The 21,328-nt window shown below is 41.0% G+C and overlaps 6 protein-coding genes across 6 annotated transcripts; 3 read left to right on the forward strand and 3 right to left on the reverse strand.

Moving 5' to 3' along the window:
• Window positions 1–257: 257 nt before the first annotated feature.
• Window positions 258–7,760, forward strand: HOB2 (Hob2p; the record flags this gene model as incomplete). Its single annotated transcript, XM_022611236.1, has 1 exon — window positions 258–7,760. The coding sequence occupies one exon, from the start codon at window positions 258–260 to the stop codon at window positions 7,758–7,760; it is 7,503 nt and encodes a 2,500-aa protein (XP_022462665.1).
• A 685-nt stretch (window positions 7,761–8,445) lies between these two features.
• MRI1 (S-methyl-5-thioribose-1-phosphate isomerase MRI1) lies at window positions 8,446–9,687 on the forward strand (the record flags this gene model as incomplete). Its single annotated transcript, XM_022611237.1, has 1 exon — window positions 8,446–9,687. One exon carries the CDS (start codon window positions 8,446–8,448, stop codon window positions 9,685–9,687), a length of 1,242 nt encoding a protein of 413 aa, XP_022462666.1.
• Window positions 9,688–11,288: 1,601 nt separating this feature from the next.
• CLB2 (B-type cyclin CLB2) lies at window positions 11,289–12,635 on the forward strand (the record flags this gene model as incomplete). The annotated part of the gene is made up of 1 exon (XM_022611239.1): window positions 11,289–12,635. The coding sequence occupies one exon, from the start codon at window positions 11,289–11,291 to the stop codon at window positions 12,633–12,635; it is 1,347 nt and encodes a 448-aa protein (XP_022462667.1).
• A 558-nt stretch (window positions 12,636–13,193) lies between these two features.
• CLB5 (B-type cyclin CLB5) lies at window positions 13,194–14,489 on the reverse strand (the record flags this gene model as incomplete). The annotated part of the gene is made up of 1 exon (XM_022611240.1): window positions 13,194–14,489. One exon carries the CDS (start codon window positions 14,487–14,489, stop codon window positions 13,194–13,196), a length of 1,296 nt encoding a protein of 431 aa, XP_022462668.1.
• Window positions 14,490–14,918: 429 nt separating this feature from the next.
• On the reverse strand, window positions 14,919–16,283 carry YLH47 (Ylh47p; the record flags this gene model as incomplete). Its single annotated transcript, XM_022611241.1, has 1 exon — window positions 14,919–16,283. One exon carries the CDS (start codon window positions 16,281–16,283, stop codon window positions 14,919–14,921), a length of 1,365 nt encoding a protein of 454 aa, XP_022462669.1.
• Window positions 16,284–16,723: 440 nt separating this feature from the next.
• On the reverse strand, window positions 16,724–21,082 carry SPT6 (chromatin-remodeling histone chaperone SPT6; the record flags this gene model as incomplete). The annotated part of the gene is made up of 1 exon (XM_022611242.1): window positions 16,724–21,082. One exon carries the CDS (start codon window positions 21,080–21,082, stop codon window positions 16,724–16,726), a length of 4,359 nt encoding a protein of 1,452 aa, XP_022462670.1.
• Window positions 21,083–21,328: the final 246 nt, after the last annotated feature.

Raw genomic sequence — 21,328 nt, forward strand, 5'->3', positions numbered from 1 at the left:
CGATCCCGTACCGCTATTGTTCTTCGCTAGGCTCTTCGACCCTGCGGCGTACTGAATGTTGAGAGATACCGAGTGCTGATTTTCACACGGGCAGTTTTTTTTGCTAGCTGTTAGCTTTCGTACTTGCCCTACGTACACAGAGGGGACTGTCTGCATCGCATACTGTGCCATCGAACATAACACCATTAACCTCCCAAACTGAAGGTATAGCAAAGACCCTGTCACTCGTTGTTGAAGTTACCAGCAGGAATAACGCCATGTACACAGAATATTTCTGGAGCAAGCTATTCAGTCTCTTCAAGATTCTTGTGTTATTCATTGCCGGGTCCCTTGCCGTTCAAACTGTTCTCAGGTTACTCATATCGGTCGTGGTGAGAGTTGCTCATTTACCAATAGACTCATTATCGTATGGCTATATATTTGGCCCCTCATTACGCAAAATACGCGTATCGACTAAGCATGTTGTAATATCTATAAACAGAATCACATTCCGCATAGGTTGGAAACCTTCAATTATATTTCATGACGTAGATCTACAAATACTTAGCAGCAAAGACTCCCTTCCAAAGGCTACCCCACAGCCCAAAGAGGGAAACGAAAGCCCGCAAAATACCAATCTGAACGGCGGGAAAATATCATTCCATGTTGACAAAAGATTCCTAAAGCTGTTACAGTGGATCTGCTCGGTAAGCACATTCTGCAGAAGATTGCATCTTACATTACCTAATGATACAATAATTTCTGTGGAGCTGTCTTCGTTCACTTTAACCCATAAACCGGATAAAAGCATCTTCGCCGAAGTATTCCTACATGAGGTTCGCAATGATAAAACTGATGAGAAGATCAATCATGTGGGGTTCACCACCAATTTTATAATGCTAAGAGAAACAAAGCAATTTAGCCGCACCGCCAAAGTGACGCTACTTGAATGGCATTCGTCTTTGAAGTTGGCAAACATTAGTGTACACATGAGTAAGCACTTAGACTTGTTTCGACCTAGGAAAGGCACTGGCTTAGCGAAACCAACTTCTGAATTCCGGGCGGCCGCTGAAACAAACAAGTTAATTCCTTCATTCATTACGTCGTTCCATAAACCGCTCAAGACACTGAATATACTGGACATCAAAATTGAAAATCTGAAATTAACATACTTAGACGTCCTCACCATCAGGATTTCCAGTGTGCAGTTGTATTTGGAAACAATCAACATACTTGATAACGGTAGCTCCTATAATATTTTACCATCGACAAAACGCAACTGGGGGGAATTTGAACTCACAATATCTGCGAACACAGTTAATGTGATAATGGATCAAGTTTCTACATTAAGAATCCCTCTAATCAATTTCATCATAACGACGAATGTGCTTTTGCATTACATCAATGATATCCCGTTGAACAAAACCACAGTGTCGTGCACAACAAACGTCATCAACCCAGCAATATTTTCCACTATTGACCAATTAATAAAAGGAATTCAGTTTGTCAAGATACTGAAGGGTGTGACATCAGCCAACAAGACGGAGAACCCCGTTAAGGAGGGTATTCATTTAGCGGACACTAAAAAAGACATTAAGCTACCTCTCGACCTGAATAAGTTACCTAATTTTTCCCTTGAATTTACCTTGTCTAACTTTACGTCGATATTTCAGCTTTCGAGACGAAGACACCTCACTTTCAAGATATTTAATATCCAAAGTGTTACAGGCCGTTCCAACAAATACTCCTCAAAGAGTGGTAAAGCCATGGTATTGATGAAACAGGGATGGAACTCGACAGGATCTATGCCAGCTGCACAAAGATCGTCTAATTACTTAAAGATCGTGGGAACAGAATGCGCGTATCTCAATGTACCAGACGATGACAGCGAAGAACAACCTTTATCCATTCCTATATTGGGATTTGAGAGAGTCGACACTTTTGTCGACGAGATCTCAACCTCCAAGTTAAACGTCCAGTCTACTTTGAGAAGCTTCTATTGTAACTTAGAACACATATGTGTGCTTGATACCTTATTAGATATTTATTCCAAAGTGCGTGAAATTTTACCCAAAGAAAGAAAGAAGACAAAAGCGGACCACCTAAAACCCAAAGGAACCTTTGAATGGTGTCTCAAATTTAGGATGAAAAATACTTCATTTGCACTCATATTGAAAGACTACCTTGCAAAACATCTAGACCCAGTCGAGTTGGATGGTTTTAATTTGTCCGCGGTTGCAAGGGGTTTTAAACTTGACGTAAACGAAAGTTCGTTTATGTTAACTGATCAAATGAATTCGTTTGTAATTGCAAGTGCGGCATTGTTTAGAATAATGGATAACGAGAAACACGAAAGTGTCTCTAATTCCGTCTTACAGTTTAGAGATTTCTCAATAGTTCTTTCGAGAAACCGCCAAGTTAAGATAGAACTACCTGCCATTCGGATTAAATTTGATGTAAATGTGATGTGGCTAATTTTTTATGCTGAGAGTGTAATCTCCCATTATTCAAATCACAGTGACCAATCTGTAGAGAACACTAAAGCTGGCTATTCAAATTCAAGACTATCACAAAAAACACATATCAGTATCGGCAAGGTAATCATCGATGTTACTTTACCAGAAAACATCCCCATGCTAGTTCTCTTTTCAGATATCAAATACCAATCCAATACTAAAGTACTAGTTGTAGACACATTTTCCATCCTGGTAAAATCTGTTTATATCAAGCAAAGAACCGTCTACGTAATACTAATGGAAATGAGAGATATAAAATTTGACATTCAAGAATTTATCAGCTCCAAGAACGTCTCAATCGAGCCGGCCCTTATTCAGTTTCACACGGAATATCATTTTAAAGTCTACACAATAACAGACAATATAGTGACATTGTACAAATGTTTCAAGCAACTAGGTCTCGCCTTTTTAAACGTCAACAAGTTTGAGAGACTGTATCCCATGATGATGAAACCGACCAAATTGCCACATATCACTGTCAAAACCGAAAGCTTTTTGATTGACATCGAAGAAGACCCATTTGAGCAAGAACTCGGGCTGATTTTGAAGGTTGGAATCTTAGAGCAAAGGGAAAGGTTAGCCAAGCTTCGCGAATTCGAAGAACAGATAGCTCCTTTACACTCCTCAGATATAAAACCTTCTGACCTGGAAAGAATCTTTGGACAAAACATCCATCATTTAACTGCGAATGAACAATCAGACCGCGTGATGGAAATGAGATACAAGCTACTCAAAAATATTTCCACTTCTTGGATAGTGAGGTATCAAAAAGCGAAGTTGGTATTTCATGGCATGCCATATAGGGTGACTGAATTTGAAGATTTTGGAGTCCAGTACACGATATTTTCTAGACAAAAGGCCAGTACTGTAGCTAACTTGATCATTGAGAACATGGAACTGGAGTTTGGACCACCATCGTTTGCTCTCAATAAATTCGACGAATTTTTGTTTGATTACGGTAAAGGAGTACCGAAGGATAGTTTATATACCATATTGATCATAATGGGAATATCATTCAAAACAAATCTCTGGGAGTTGAAAATACGAGATTACCCAATACCATTTCTGTCTTTTCCCAACACTTCTACGCATGGTGATGTTGTGTTTGCGGAGCAGATGCCCGATTCAGGAGCTTTACACTCAATATATGTCCCATTTGTCTCTTCTGCGGATAATCCTGCTTATGAAACTAATAATTCTATTTACGGGACTCATATCATCCGAACCATGAACTCTATAAAAGTTTACGCAAACTGTGAGACAGTAGTTGATACGGATTCTCCGACATGTATTACGTGGGGTAAATCACTCCAGCCTAGTTTTGAATCATTGATGCTTTGGTTTGATTTTTTGACCAAACCAAGGCTAGATCCTTCTCCAAATATGGGATTCTGGGATAAATGCCGTTTTCTATTTCATGGGAAATGGTCATATAGATTTTTGAACTCTTCAGGGCTCCATTTGAACATCAAGGGGGCACATAATCCCTATAAGATAGCTGATGACGGAGCTGGTCTCACCTTTTGTTGGAGTGGTAATACGAAATTAGACGTCCATGGATCATCTGACCCGAAAGAGTTCTTGAAAATTACTTCGCAGGCTTTTGAGTTGGGTATCCGGGACTTCACAGTTAACAACAAGTTTGACAAAATATTAACAAGACTCTATGGTGCGGTTACTTGGAAAATGGGTATGCTATTCGAAAAGGGTAATAATCAAGACCCTGGTAAGGATCGAAGGCAAATACCGGCAAGACCCCATCATGATATTCATCTCATGAACCCTGACTACGTTGAGGGTCGGAGTCTTCATGATTCGTATGATGGTTTTCGCAGCAATTTCATAAATATGTCGTTTGGTGTTTACTCATTTGAGAAAGGTTCATCCAATAGTTTCTTTCTAGCACCAAGAGCTATGGATCACTTTGTCACGTGGTGGAAACTGTTCAACACCTATACTTCCGGCCCTATTAGACAGGGAAATCTGTTTCCTGAACTGATTCAGAAGAACAAAAAGTTTGGACGTTCGCTATTTACTATCAAATACCAGCTGCATCTGGAACCACTAACAGTTTCTTATGTCTACAAGCATATTTTCTCCCAATTTGCCACAGATAAAAAGACCAAAGCCGTATTTACTGGTTTGAAAGGGAGATGTGATTCCTTAAAGATCGACTTGCACCAAAGAAAAATCAAATTAACTCATAGGAATGCGAAGCTGAATCGTTCCAAACCAGTTTGGAAGTTTAGGATGTCTACAGGAGAACTCGACTGCACTAATGCTGACGTCAGAATATTATCAACAGAGTTTGATAAGAATATAGTAGATGAAATATTAACCACTAAGCAAGACAAAACCATGCCGATCGCAAGGCATATGTCTCCTATCGATGTTGAAATGTTCAGGGAATCGGACTGGTATGACTACGAAGATTACTTAGATCTGGTCCAACCTTTATTAGAAACGTCGTTTCCCTTGAAGCTGGAAGCGATTCCATTATTGTACTCCCCCCGGATTTCATACTTTAGACAATTAAATGAAACTGGACTTCCTGTAGAGTTTCCTTTTGGTGATGAGAAATCACATATTTGTTTGATAGGTCGAAACCACCCTGAGAAAACGCAAGAACAACTGGCAAAAAAAAGAAAGAATGAAATTCGGGATGCCATAGGGAATTTGCAATTGACTATTGATAATATGACGTACTCAAACTATCCAGAAGATGGCGAAACTAAGAAAAAACTGAAAGCGTTAGAGGAAGAAATACATGAATTGCAAAAGCGCCTCCATATTATTGACAAAATTTTGTGCGATTTAAAGATTTCATCACGTATATCACAACCTAACAACAGTGCTAGCTCGGATACAAGCTCACTTGAGGACACAGAAGTATCTGCCTCTGAGTTAAGTGCGGCGCCTAGCACGATCTCCCTTCTAAGAACCAACACAGTCGAGTCTTTTGTCTCGATGAGACGTGTTTCTACAGTACAGATTGGGTCCACTTACGACAACAGATTTATCGTTCATAATATTCAATTAAAGTTGGACAAAAGGATTCGTGATCATCTGCTAGAGTATTTCACAAGCATATTTGAGAGAAGAACGATGAACTTTTCCATGTCTTACAAGTCTGTCAAGATTATCCAGGATTTGCTGAGAAATGTCTCTTCCCAGCTCAAAGGCAATCTTGGATTCTTTCAAAATATGTTCGAGGATGACGAAAGTGGTGTAACTAATACAGAATTTATTGAACGATTTGAGGAGTTGATTAAAGAGGTTCCGGACAGTAGTTGCGAATCTGTGGATAGCTATTTATTTCGACTAATCTCTCCTCAGATACAGATCCGCTCAGAGTGTGAACCGGACACTTCAATTTTGGTTTCCGCTCGTGATATTGAAGTGGGGATTATTGATATTATACAGTGTACTGATAGTGAGGGTAAACGAATTGCGATGGATATAAACACTATTGTTGAAACAAGATACTGTGCCGTCACAAAAGATATTCAACTTTTCATTGTCTCTAGAGAAGACGTTTCCACCTATAAAACCAGGTTGTTTTATAAGAACGGATATGGGATGGAGAAGTGGTCAGAGTATTGGCCACCATGGATCCCACTTGAGCTATGCTTCGATGGTAGCTTACTAGAGCAACACGTCTTTTTGAAAAGAAGATCAATGTTTTTCACTTTCATCAAGCCGAATCCACTGTATTTTAACAATAATGATAAGGTGCAAGTGTCGAATGACTCGAAATTTAGAATCGGGTTTCCGGGACTTGTATTATCGTCAACGTCTCAGCAATATTGCTCTGTTTACGCAATTGTTCAAGATTTACTCTCCTTCACAACCGATTCTACTGAAAAGATGGACAAACTCGCAGGTGTTTTGCTTGCTGATGAAGTGCGAAATAATCTGAACAGGCTGGATTCCTCGTTCATAACAAGCTTGCAAACAAGAGTCAAAGATTTATATTATATTCGGGCCTTTTTGAAGGTCAACGACCCCAAACTCTACTCAAAAATATCTGCGGATCTCATCGCAGAGATTCAAACGTCTGTTTTGAGGCTAACTGTGCTGATGAAAGCGATTAAGCAAACGTATGACCGGTTGGGCTCATCAACAGATAGAAATAGGAGAATAAAGTGGCAAGTGGGGACAGACGAACTGATATGGGAATTATTTGACGGCGAAGGGCGTTCTTTTGTTACCATAGGGCTTGGTATCTCAACATTTCTCCGGACTGCAACAGCGGAAGGGACTGCGAGTAATAGAGTAAGCATAGTATCTCTGAGGTGCTTCAATCTTCAAAAGAACCCAGTATTTATAGAACTCCTGGCGCCTAACGAAGAGAATTCGCGTTATGATACTAAGAAACCAATGGTAGATATATCCTGGATTCAAAAGCCTGAAATAGGCGGGATTTCGATATTAGACGAAATGATTGTTACGTTACAACCTATAATCTTCAAGATGGATAAGAAAACGGGAGATGATTTGATGAACTACCTGTTTCCAAAATCTGATACCAGACCCAAAGACTACCTCAAACGAACCTGGAGAGATAGTGCTGTCACCTCAATCAAAGATATTTTTTCAAGAGTCGATCGCAGCGATGATCAGTCTTCAGTTGACAAGGTAAGAGACGTTGACTCCTGGGATTTGAGTAGTCTACATTTAACTTTATCCACCCGCTCAGGAAAGTCGGACTCTTCAAAGGGGGCGACACACGCAAAGGAACTAACTATTCAGAAATCTAGGCACGATGATGATTTTTTTGGATTAATGCTAAAACGTTCTAGTGAATACTTCAATGTTCGATTGGTCGTCATTAACAAAACGATCATGTCTGTATCGTACAAAGGCTCTCATCATCTACTGACGGATGTTAAAGATTTGACGGTCAAAGTACCGACGTTATCATACCATAACAAGTTATGGTCCCGAGATGAGTTTTTTGCTGAATTGAAACAAGATATTATCAAGATAGTTTTGCATCATTTGGGGAGTATTATCGGTAATAAACTTATCCCTCATAAGAAAGAAAATAAATCAAAGTTGAAAAGGGAGATAGCAGAAGTCTTGAAAACTCCGATGAATTCTGTCAAAAGGCAAAGATCAATTACCGAATCTAGCCCTTCAAATGCAACTGACCTGACACAGGACAGTTATCCACACTCACAAAGTATCAAAGATATTGGTGGCAGTGATGACGAGGTCGAAAGTTTTTTTCCAAGTAATAGTGATCAAAACACCACTACATAAGTATAGACTGACCTGAATTGTTTTCAATTAGCAGGCAATTGTTTTATTAATATGTAACAAGGTCCAAAACAATGTGAGGATAAATTGGGAACTCCCTTTGGGAATGGACTCATGACCCGTTACCCTATCTAATACAATAAAACTGTGAACTATTGTAAACCCAACATGTGAGTATACGAACTCGAGACATGCGGATGGCCCGTTATCCGGAACATATATAAACTCCAAGGTATCTGAACCGACATCTTTCAAGACCGTCTCTAAATTGAGGACCCTACTAACGAAGAAAGTGGGAGACAAGCACGCACAACTGATATAACTACATACTTTACGTATACGGCGTAAATTCACAATATCAAAGTCCTTACACAGTTTAATTAATCATAACCGATTTTAGCTCTTACAAATAAATGCATATGATGAGTGATATTTAAGATTATGTAAGTCAACAGAGCTAAAACCCAGTTAATAGCCCCAAAGTAGCTTACGTGGTGTGCAATAAACTGGCTCGCCATTGAATACTTAATCAGCGATTTCTTAACAACCAGCAAACCAGGGTGTCAGCTAATCGGCTCTCTCTTCGAAAAAAAAAATGCATAAATTGAACAGAAAAACAGTTTCATTAATTTTATTCATCTATGATAGAAGCTAAAGATATAAACAGGTATACAGATACACCGAATTAATGTCCTTAGAAGCAATCAAATTTGATAGATCAAACCCAAAAGACGTCTCCGTCAAGGTTTTGAACCAATTAGTATTACCCTATGCTACAACATACATTCCAATTCATACCATCAACGATGGATTTGGTGTCATTAGTTCCATGCAAGTGCGGGGTGCACCAGCAATAGCCATAGTTGGAGTGTTATCTATACTGCTAGAAACACAGCTCTTGGCTAATGAATACTTTGCTGAAACTCAATGCTTTTACGATACCTCTAATTGGAAGGCTATCCAGACAAGGTTAAGTGAAAGGTTGGATTATCTTCTTCTCAGCAGACCCACTGCTGTAAACTTATCCAACTCCTTGAAAAATGTCTCTGCGCTGCTGATGAGCTCCTCAGAATTAAGTGCCTTTAATTCCCAGTTGTTCACCTATGCATGTAACCTGATAGACGATGATCTGGCAAACAACACGAAAATGGGGGACAATGGGGCAAGATTTATCCTTGAGTCCCTCGAAAACGAATCATATAACGATGATTTTGCTGTGCTAACTATCTGCAATACCGGATCTCTGGCCACTTCTGGTTATGGTACTGCTCTAGGTGTTATCCGTTCTTTGTGGAAAGATTCTCAAAATAAGAGTCAAAAATCAGTGAAGAAGACGAAGACGCTGTCCAACAGTAAAGCCAAACTCACACACGTTTATCCATTGGAAACTAGACCATACAACCAAGGGTCTCGACTAACAGCGTACGAGCTATTGCACGACAATATCCCGGCTACACTGATTACAGACAGTTCTCTTGCCTACAGAATAAAGACGAGCCCAATCCCAATCAAGGCGGCTTTTGTTGGCGCGGATAGGATTGTACGTAACGGTGACACAGCCAACAAGATTGGCACGCTACAATTGGCCCTTATTTGCCAACACTTTGGCATTAAATTTTTTGTAGTGGCTCCTAAAACTACAATCGATAACAAGACCGAATCTGGAGATGATATTGTTGTAGAAGAGAGAGATCCGAATGAATTCCGGTTAACTAGTGGTACTTTGATTTCTTCAGATGGGAAAACTCCAGCTTTGAACGAGAAGGGCGAACCAATTTCTGCTAAAGTTGGGACCGCACCACCACAAATCAATGTATGGAATCCTGCCTTTGACATCACTTCTCATGATCTTATTGATGGTATTGTTACTGAACAAGGTGTATTTACTAAAAATATCGAAGGGGGTTTTGACTTGGAGAAACTATTCTAGACGGTGGGACTACTCTATGAGATTGGGTCATTGTGGTCATTTGGAAAAGCACTTGTATAAGGCCATATCTTACTAGGCAAAATGTCTTACTCAGTCCCTTCAACTTTGAACTTCAAATCTTGAAAATAGTGTTCCCTGATACAGAAGGATTGGCACCCTTTAGGAACCCCGACCTAAAAGTAGGTCATATGCTTTTATACCTTGGAAGATTCATATTATGAAATTATCAGAACTGAACCAATATCTTAAATATGTGTTTACTTGATGTAGATAAACAAAAGCACAGCATTTATCATGTTTCACAACCCTCATTTTCTATAATCCTGGACTGTGAATGAAATTCCCAATAACTTTGCGACTCCTTTACAACCGCCCGCATTACCGAACAATTTTCGAGAATAACAAAAGGTGACGCGACTTAACCCTGGTGTTTAACTTTTCATTTAGGGTCCACCCCACTCGATCGCTGTAACGGATATGATTGGGAATTGGATCAAACACTCCCGTTCGAAAAAGCAACCCCTTATTTAGGTTTTGTGCACTCAGCACGGAGCCGAATCCCTCACGCCCATACAAGTTAAAGACGATAATACAGTGAGCGTTGTTGCAGTTGATACTGGGCAGAGAGTAGTCTTTTATCTGATACCTTTCCTAGCTGAGCTACTCTTACTTCGTTTGGACACGTTTCCTCGTGTTGCAGATCAGCTTTATCCTGTTTGAGAAAAGTGTAAACACTCGTAGTGAACAAAAGTATGCGTTTCCGTTTTCGGCGATTTTTTTTCGATGCAGAACTTTTTATGGTGGACCGAATAGGCGCTGTACTAAATAGGAAATTTGTAAATAGTAAACGTTGTACTGTAAAGAGAAAATGACGAAAAGAGGAAGTGTATCACAGGTGGGACCTTGTTATGGGGTGACCTGTTATGGGAAAAGCGAAACAAACGTATTTGGTGATTTTCTCCTCCTCTAGATCATTCTCTCTTCTTTTTTTTTTTGGTTGCAACACCAGTAGGATCTAACCACCAGGCATTTTTTGGTCGACTTTAAGCCTTTGTAACAGAGTTTTTTCCCATCGTTTGGGCTTTCCTTACTGACCATATCCCAATTTCCGCATACCAAAACAAAGAGGTAACATTTTCAAAATCTTCACCCTCTCTCCTTTCTAAAATTTGAAACTGATCAAAAAGCTACAGCGTTTTTAGTTTATATACCACAAGCTTTCTAGCCAAAATATTTGTTTCAGATACTTTTTTCGCCTGGTCCCCAGCATAGCCAAGATTTCGAGACCGAAAGCAAGACCTTATTTATAGTTCCAAAAGATCTTCACCTCCATACACACTGGCAAACTTTATTTGCTCCCTCATACCCTTCGACCTTCTTCATTTTTTCTCTCTCTCGCAGAAATTTTCTCGATCTCAGCTGTAATATTTCACCATACTACATTCGTTTCCTTTTTGCATCACAAAACTAAGGTTTGAATCAACATATATTCTCTCACTCTGCACCAACACTTCACCTCCATCTCTGTCTTCTAACCAGATAGCATCAGTTTGTCCAGGTCCATTAAAGTATAATTCCAATTACTTTCTTTTGGCCATAACATGTCCTCAAACGAGCGCAATACAGGTGATAACATAAATAATGCTTCGAATAAACTGTCAAGCAACGTCCAAAGACTGGCTTTGAATAATGTGACAAATACGACACTCTCTCATGAAAACAGCATCCAACATCTGAAAGGAACGAAACCGGATCAGTCGAAACTTTCCTCACAAAATCTTCCTCAAAAGGAGGATGTTCTAAGAGAAACGGTTCGGACGCAACCTTCTTTCAGCGATAATAAGGAAAACTGCGACCCTTACACAAAGTCGACAGGTAATTCGAACCCCAGTATAAGTGAAATGACCCAATGCAATACTCAGGTCGAAAATGTTCAAACTATTGCAAGTACCCAATCGAATAATATTAGTCACAGCAACACAGCTGTTGAAGAAAAACTGATTGACACAACCAAAAAGAGACCCATATCAACTGTCGTAGAACAAGAAGAACCTAAAAAATTCAAAGTTTGTGACGAGAATGGCGAAGAGGAATACATTTGGGAGGATCTTGATGCTGAAGATGTCAATGATCCCTTCATGGTCAGTGAATACGTGAATGATATTTTTGAATATCTACATCGTCTAGAAATTATAACATTGCCCAAGAAAGATGATCTATACAAACACAGAAACATAAGACAGAATAGGGATATTTTGGTAAACTGGTTGGTGAAGATCCACAACAAGTTTGGACTTCTACCAGAAACACTCTACCTAGCGATCAATATCATGGATCGTTTTCTATGCCGGGAATTGGTACAACTTGATAAACTTCAGTTGGTAGGCACTTCATGCCTCTTTATTGCATCTAAATATGAAGAAGTCTACTCCCCAAGCATAAAGCACTTTGCCTCAGAAACAGATGGCGCTTGCACAGAAGAAGAAATCAAGGAGGGAGAGAAATTCATTTTGAAAACGTTAGAGATGAATCTTAACTACCCCAATCCAATGAACTTTTTAAGAAGAATATCCAAGGCAGATGACTACGATATACAGTCCCGAACGCTCGCCAAATTCTTGTTGGAGATTTCATTGGTAGATTTCAGGTTTATTGGCATGCTACCTTCACTCTGCGCAGCCGCAGCAATGTTTTTATCCAGGAAGATGTTAGGAAAAGGAAAATGGGATGGTAATTTGATTCATTATTGTGGGGGCTACACCAAGACACAACTAGCACCAGTGTGTGACATGATTATGGACTATCTAACTAGTCCAATTGTCCACGACGAATTCCATAGAAAATACCAATCAAGAAGGTTTATGAAGGCATCTGTGATATCTGTTCAGTGGGCATTAAAGGTGAGAAAAAATGGTTACGATATTATGACGTTACATGAAACCAATTGAAATCACCTTCAACCTATGATACCCTGTCCAAATCTTCATTCTGTACACTACTAATGTCACTTTCAAAAAAAATGAAAAACAAATAGTGGATAATGATCCCAGAAAACTTCTGTTTCCTTAACCAAATTGGAGCGCTTCCAACTTATAACTTCAGAATACAAATAATTTCGCTCACACGGTTGCCCACAATCTTGTTTGAGTAATGCATCATCATCTTAATCATGACTAACTCCATTTTCTGGTCCCACTCTTCTAGAAAAAATAAATGGCTAAACCATATAATAATTACGTATATTTACATCCGCATATATATACACTTTTACTTCTGATCTAATGACATCGTTACTGGTAATAAAGACTTTCTGTAACAATAGGGAGAGGTTATTAGAGTATGTAGAATTTTGAAATATGAGATTCGTATAAGATTAGATGCAAAAATATAGATTTTAAAGAGAGTGATACAAGTGCAATAGGTACAAGATACACACTGGTCATTTTTCTTGAAGGATATCCACAAAAACGGATTAAGTTTGAGAAGGTGTTTGAATGGAGTGAATATTACAACGTAAATAATCCTTCAAAATTACATGCCAGTTGGTGTTTACACCACGTACATGTATCGTTGAATATGCTACCGTATTTTGATTGATCCGCCGATTTAGTTAGCAGCGAATTCAGCACTGTGGAGGGATTGGCAAGCTCCTGTATTAGTTCTTTGCACAATTTTTGAAATTCTGGATCATGTAGAGGGTCGATACCACCACTGTAATGTTTTAAAGATTTGTTCCATAATTCTTTATCCTTGTGGGTAACTTGCCTCGCAATGTACATAGACATAGCAGCCACGAGAGAAGGTTTGGTGGTTATAAACTTTGGTGAACAAATAGCATGTTCCAATAGGAGTTTACCAACGTTTCTAGTGTCTGTATCGTAGTTATCAGCTTTTGATATCCTTCGTAGAAAATTCAAAGGATTTGGCCAGCCCAGGTCAAATTTCAATGAAGTTAGCATGAATAGTTCAGCTTTCTTTATGCTAGTATTTGTTGCTGCACCAGCTGTGATGTATGCATACTCTGATAGTTTGGGTAGATGTACTTCTTCAAATTTTGCAGCCATAAAGAGAGCAGAGACCGCCACTAGTTGTAGTTTGTCGGTAGCGACCCGGTTACCAGCAAAGAACCTATCCATGATATTTATTGCCAAATACAGCGTTTCTGGAAAGCATTGAAATTTCTCATGAACTTCCACGAGCCAATCTATCAGTATCGCTCGCACTGAAGGTCTATAATATATCTGACTTTGATGTTTAACCAAATAGTTATGCGAGGGTAGGGTCTCCAACTCCCTTTTGTATAAATGCTCGAAGATATCGTTTGCATACTCCGGTACCAAGAACACATCGCCTTCTTCCAAGCGATCTAGATCTTCCCATGTATTGAACGTCGTATCGTCGGCGAGAGCGTCGCTTCCATTTTTAGTGAGGGTCTGTTCGGTGCCTTTTACCCCTGGTGCCGCCGACTCAAAGTCGTTAAAGATACGCCTCTTCTTTTGGACGTTCGAATATATCGCTGCACTTGGTTCTCTGGTAGTCGGTCTCTGTTCTGAAACAATATTTAAAGCTCTTTTCCTGTCCTTCGCCGCAGTAGGGTTTACAGAATTCGCGTCTCTTTCTGACAGGGCACCCCGATTACTCTTCACGGCTGGACCGAGACCTCTTTTCTTCTCACCAATTAAACTGGAAACCTCGTTCTCCTCGTTGGGGAACTGCTTGCCAGTTGCATGGTTTCCCTTTGTTACAATGGTACTTTCTCCAGAGTCGCTTCTTCTCTGCGTTTGTGGTGATTCCGAGTCCATTGTTCAGGTGAGTAGTCTGTGCCAATGGGGTAGTCGATAGTGCACAATTTGGACACCAGGACAAAAGCAGAAAGTACGAATATTATATAAGCAGTTCAGGATTCGAAATAATCAGTGAGCGCGATACGAAATCTTGAGGGTCCCAAAACAGTTTTTATTCGTGTGTGAACAATTTGGTGTTTGGCACATCGCAAAATCGCGTCACAAAAAGGGAACTCGATTTTTACGCGTCCCGTTTGTTTACATGTCACGTGCCAGTGAAATATTTTTTTTTCGCGATTTACGAAAAAAAATTTTTTGGGAAAATTATTTACATATAAATAAAGTGCGGCGGTTCGACTCTCGGGTGCGGCCGAACAAGCAGCTGTGGGATAGCAGGAGGATACCATGGACAACTGGAGGCTAGGGAGGGACTTCCGGAAAGCACTCTTATTGTTGCTTGCCCTTTTGTGCAGATTTCGCAGCGGCCTCTGATGCACGCTCGTTCTGTTTGTCCAGTTCGTCCAGCGACAACTGGTCCTTGACCCTCACCTTCGCAGACTCCTCTTGCTCCTCTTCCTCCTTCATGATCTCTTCTTGCTCTTTGAATTGTTCGAGTTTTTGCTTTGGGGAGGCATCCTTCTCCTTAACAACGTTCACTTTAACTTCGTGGTACAATTCGTCTGGAAGTGCGGAGAGAACATCGGTCAGCGAATCATAAAGCGATTTCTTCGAAGTTACAGCTCCGTAGTTGTAAGAGGTCGCCATGATTAGAAGGGTGGATGGAATTTTGTCCTTCAACCTCATTTGTAGCCAGATTCTTAGGTTCTCCTTCAGCGCGGCGTCGGAAGTGTCCTTTATACGGATACCCCTCGAGGCACATGCACTGCGCAGTTCGCTGGAGTCTAGCTGTTCTGCATCTTCGTAGTAAATCGATATATCGTCCTTCTTCAGCTCCAACATTCTGTACCTGATACGATAACGAAGCATGACATCTGTACCGAAGGATTGAATGTTCATATATTTGGCAAGAGCCACCAAGTATGGCCTCGTTAAGTTGTCCAGGATAGTGTCGTCCGTGTACAACCGGGCTACCTCGATCAGCTGTTTCCGGGAACCGGGTTCCCCAGTCTCTTTGACATGCTTATAGAAATCGTTGAATAGTCTTTTCTGCTCATCGGTGATATTACCAGGCTTAAAATGCGACTTCCGCTCCTTCATAATACCAACAACAACTTCTCTGGTCTTTCTCAAGTTCTCCAGTTTAGACTCTTTATCCTTCTTCGATTCGTAGGTGGAAGGAAGCAGGTTGGGGAACAATTTCAATGCAACAGGCAGTAGCAGTTCAGCAAAGGGGACCAAGATAAACGCAGCAAACGGGACTAATCTAATCACATCGGATGTGGTCCTCTTAAGCTGCAACATTTCTCTACGTGTTAGACTGTGGCCTGCAAGCATCTTGATCAACAATCTAAACGACGTCTTCACCTCAAATCCTAGCAGTTTTGTACCATCCCAGTAATGAGCAGCAACTTTCTTTATTTTGGCCATCAACGGAACTTTGGCAGCAGTGGGTTTGGGATTCGCAATAGGAGTGGCAACGTTGTCAGGTTTACTCCCGGAGACCTTCTTCCTATCGTCGGTTGTTTTTGAAGGCGGGCTTGTTGAGTTGAATCGATATTGAAACAGCAATGCACTATACTGGCTCTTTGGCGGCAGCGCAGCAAACCGAGTAAGTCTCAAAACGTGCCGGTGTGCTCCTCTGCGAACAAGTGCCTGCCTAGCGATCACAGTGGAAGATATATTACCTAGCATACTAGACTTGTTTAAAGTGTCATATACCTTTTGAAGGAAGCAAACGTAACTCACGAAACAGGCAATTAATGTATCTTCCCGGGTATGAAGTGAAGATATGGAAAGACTCTCTCCATGAGTATCTGGAGGTGATGCTCATGCAGATATTGTTTTCTTTTTCACTTCTTCGAAAATTTCCGTGAATCATCGAAACTGTGGAATACTCATAGAAGAAAAGATACAGAGGGAGAGAGAGGGACGATCGTTATTTAGCGACCCTTTCGTTCGTACTGCCCCCTCCCTCTCTCAAAAGAAGTGATGATTCCAGGAATTGGGATTGGGCCGTGAAAAGGAGTCTAACAGAACAGATTAATACATTTACATTACATAACTTTTCATATTTACTCTTCGAATGAGAGAGGGAAAAACCATAAACTACAAGACCGCGGTACTGTCTGTCCTCACCCAGTCAACTGCTTGTTCCGGTTAGCCTTCAACAATGTTTTGAAACCGTTACATAGCTGGACCACACTTGGATAGTTGTAGTTTACCAAGTAGAATCCCGTATTTGTCAGTTTCACGTTCCACGTGTACAATGGCTTGTCGGCGTTAATTTTGAAATTGATGTAGAACCAGCCCGGGTGATCATAATTCAAACTGAAGTAATACACCGACTTTTTAGGGTTCACCTTGGAATAGTCCTCGATGAATTTTGTAACCTCCTTCGGAGTACCACGCTTGAATTTTTCGTTAGAAATCATTTCGTTGAGCAGTCTTATCTTGTGCTGCAGATACTCCACAATAAGCTGGTCCAGGTCGTGGTACCTTTGGTTGTCCACAACAAGTATTCTACCTAAGGCAAGTGGGTTTTCCTTCTCCAATTCCTTAATATCTATATGCTCGAATAAGTCTTTATCCAGCTTCCAGGTAATCGTCAGATGATCGTCACCACGACTAGACTGCCTGATGACGAAATCTCCACGGTCTTTGCTTCTCAGGTAATCTTCCGCCTGTCTGTGGTTGAAGGGGAAATAGTAAGGATGGTTGATGACACGGTGCGTTCTCTTTTCACGGGCCCGCTCATTTGTTATTTTCTTCTCCTCTTCAGCATCCTTCAACTCTTGCTTCAAATCCCAAATAGAGGGATCCTTGCTGTACGAAATTGGAACGTATTCATGCTGAACATCGTGATCCAACAAGGAAACCTCTGCTGAGATGTTTGGATAGTCAATGTAGATAACCTTGGCTGGGTACGTTTTACCCAATTCGTACATTTCACTCGCGGACCTCTTGTATTCGGCGCCGGCATGGCGCTGTGCGTTAACTGTGCATTCAACACCAGAATTTGTAACACACTTAATGTCATTGTGCCAAAATCTTTCAATTCGTACAGGAATGATACAGCCTTTAGAGAAGGTTTTTTCAGTTTCACCAGTAAGAGTATGGAATATTTCATCGCCTTGTAATGGATGGAAGTCATTTCTAAGTTCCTCAAAACCGTCCAATAGCTCGAGAACAATGGTGCTCAGATTATTCAGCTTTCTTTGTCCCGTCTTTTGCTCCAATTGCTCGGCATATTGTTCCAAGTTCAATGATTCAAGTTTTGCCCTCTTATCATTGTCGTCCCTCAAATAATCTATGAAGTCACTCATTGTACCTTGATCTTCCTTCTCGGCAATTACGTCAGGGTCGTATTCTAATGCGTCGGCAGCAACTTTTGTAGCCAAATGATAATCCTCAGGATGGATTCTTGTACTGTCCAGCTGATCGTGCTCCAAATCTTCGTACCTTTGCCTTTTCTCATTCCACGATATATACAAGAAACCAGCAGCGTTCATGAATATCGTTTTGTGCAAAATGTTATGAGTGATCAGTTGTTGACGAGCCAACAACGGCTCGTTTAACCTATGCAGAGATTGGACAAAGTCAATGGATTTACGCTTACCAAAGCCTGCTACATACCTCAGGCATCTAGAGTAATAATCGTTGTTCGTGGCTTTGTTTACCTCGACACCAACCAAATTAACAATATCCACAAAAGCGGTCTCGAGAGCTTGGAGCAAAATGTTTGTTGGCAGCAACGTCTGGAAAGGATGGATGCTCAATGAAACTATCTCGTCGTCTGATAAGCTTGCGTATTCAAGTAATGGCGAATGCATGTAGCGCGCTAAGGCAATACAATATTTGACAAGAGGAGGCTTATTGGGGAATTCTTCGGAAGCACGTTTCGAACTTTGATACCGAAGCGCAATCTCATCCTCCACATATATGACTGGAACGGCATGCCCTCTGTTATCGACAATCTCTTTCCTGTGGATAACCTCTTGGATTCTCTTGTAGAATTTTTCGGTCTGAGGATTTGGCCCATTGATACCAATGGCGTTCACCTGACAGCTCTCAATAATTCTATCTAACTCATCATCAAAGGCCTGAGGGTTAGACTTGTCAAAAGGATTTTGAATTATTTTAAAGTCTTTCACGAAATCAGTCTTCCGGTTCACGAAGACACCAATGATTGCATCCAATCCAAATCTACCTTGACCACATGTCAAGGTCAGTACCCTTGGGATCTTAGGATCCTTCATGTTGGGAACAAATGGAGCTTGGTCCAACTTGGTCATCATTTTGTGGCGAACTACCTTAGCAACCAACTTCTGACATGTCTTGGTCAAATCATCTTTAATTTCGCCCGAGATGTCGGAAAATATATGGTTCAAAGCATCCTTGAAAGCTTCTTTACGGAAATTGTTCCATTCAGTAGCCAAACTAGAAGTATCTGTGGTTTCTAGGGCTATTTGGAATAAATGCTCAATATACTGACTTTGAGATGACATATGAAGTCTAACGTTCAGTAAATTCAACGACTCTGCTTCCAGCATACGCAAAAACACATCAGGATCTTTTTGGAAGTGCAATGGCGTTCTATTAATCGCGTATTTTATGTCTTCGTACAGCGAGCCTCTCTGAATTTCGTTTTTACCCTTTTTAGTCAAAACAACGTCGACCAGGTAGTACTTGTAGAAATCGGCCCTAACTTTTTCTCTTATTTTGATATTCTTCGATAATTCCAGGGAGTAATACTTTTTCACCGTATCGACAGCAAGAGCGTTGTTCCTAGAGAATATCTGCAAGTCGTCAGAGTTTTCACTTATGATGGATTCGATGATCTGATTGGGTGCCATACTTGGGTGATCAACTGCGGTGTGGATTTGATGTTGGGAACTAATATTCTCACCAACCTGTCCAGCACTGACACCGATATCAGTTACAGCTTGGTATAGGGGACTGGATTTGAACTTTTCGTAGCTTGAATTTTTCAAATGCTTTTTACCAGAACGATCAGCATGGTTTGTTAACACCTGGTTAATCTCTTGAGCATATTTGAATTCCAGGTAATTATGGATGTCCTGCAGTGTGTTCAATTCTGCTACCGATGCGCTGGTTTGGTTGCTGAAGTATTCATCGACGTCATCATCTTGAATATCCAAATCTTCATAGAATTTTTTCACGTACGATCTTTTGTTGATCAAACTGTGAAATTCGATATCCAATTTGACTATTTCCCAAAGATCGTCTTCTGTCAGTACAAATCCACCTGCAATTCTAGAAGAGATGTAGTTACGTCTATAGGCGTAAATGAAGGGGACTTCGAGGTTATCTTGGCTGATGAATTTGATTGCGTTTCCAATGGATTCCTTGAACTCGGTCAAGTCGAAAGTTGTTTCAAAATTTTTGTCGACAGATATTTTATCGCTGACCCAGTTTTTCTCCAACTCTCTATCTACCTCGTTTAACTTACCGTAGTTCGTTATATCTTTGCGAATTTCCTGATACCTTTCTGGGATATCCGTTTTTCTGATGTTCATATCGTCCTCGGTCAAAAGATTCTTCTTCAAGTCCTCCAAATCAAAGATATCCTGCATTTGAGTAGTTTTAGAAGTTCTTGGGGCGCCGGTCTCCTCATCGAACTCTTTGTCGTCTTTTCCAATATCGTCCACAACAAGACCTTGTTCCAATTCCTCGTTTTCGATCTGCAAAGCCCAGTCGTAATCCTTACCATCACCAAAGATATCGAACATTTCGTCGACTTTTTCGGAAGACAACCCGGAAATCTTTGTTGGCGCTTTCAGCCTCTGTCTCTCCTGTCTTCTCCTCTCCTCTTTCCTTTCCTGCCTAGTTTCCTCATCCTCGTCAGAGAACTCGTCATCCTCTATGAAATCGTCGAGTTCATCGAGCATACCCCCCTTACGTGACCGGTCATCCGTACGTTCGTCGTAGCCCTCGTTATCGTAGCCGTCTCTGCCCTCGCGGTTTGTGTCGATGTCATCGTCTGCAAAAATGGAATCCAATTGAGAGGTACCAGATACACCCCCAGCACGTCTGGAGTCGTTGGTCTCCGCTCCGTCATCGCCGCCAGCACCGGCTCTTTTCAACCTTTTAAGCTTACCGGAGGAAGCAGTGTCCGTGTTCGAGCGTTTCACACCGGCGTTCTCCATCAGAAGATCCAAATCATCCTCAGAAAGCCTATCCTCCTCATCCTCCCTCTCTCTCGGTCTCCTCTTATGCTTTTTTCTTCTCTTAGAGACGCCCGCATCCTCATCTTCATCATCAACGATAAACCCCTCCTTCACCTTCTGCGCCTCCTCTTCGTCGTCGTCCAAGTTTTCATCCTCCTCAGAGGAGTCAAACACGTCCTCCCCTTCCTCCTCGTCGCTGGGCGCACCACTACCGCCCACATCGTTGGCAATTTCGTCCTCCTCGTCTCTCAGCGTCGTAGAGCTGGGATTACCCAACGGTGTCTCCTCCGTCTCGTTACTCATGTTCAGCGTCCTATCGTTCCACTGTCCAATACGTGTGAAATAGGACGGTGTGCAGGAGGTGTCCAGGGTTTCGCAGTCCACTACCAACAGGTACGTCAACTGCACATCCACAGCGAGAGATTCCCGCTTTGCAAAATTATTGATATATATATATATATTTTTCTAACGGCAGAACCGTACACTGTGATGATTGTTCAACGACGTTACCTTTGAGTCGATGAAGTTGGGTCCCAGCGATGAGTTGAG

Source organism: Huiozyma naganishii, chromosome 1 (assembly GCF_000348985.1).
Source record: "Huiozyma naganishii CBS 8797 chromosome 1, complete genome".
Classification (NCBI taxonomy): Eukaryota; Fungi; Ascomycota; class Saccharomycetes; order Saccharomycetales; family Saccharomycetaceae; genus Huiozyma; species Huiozyma naganishii.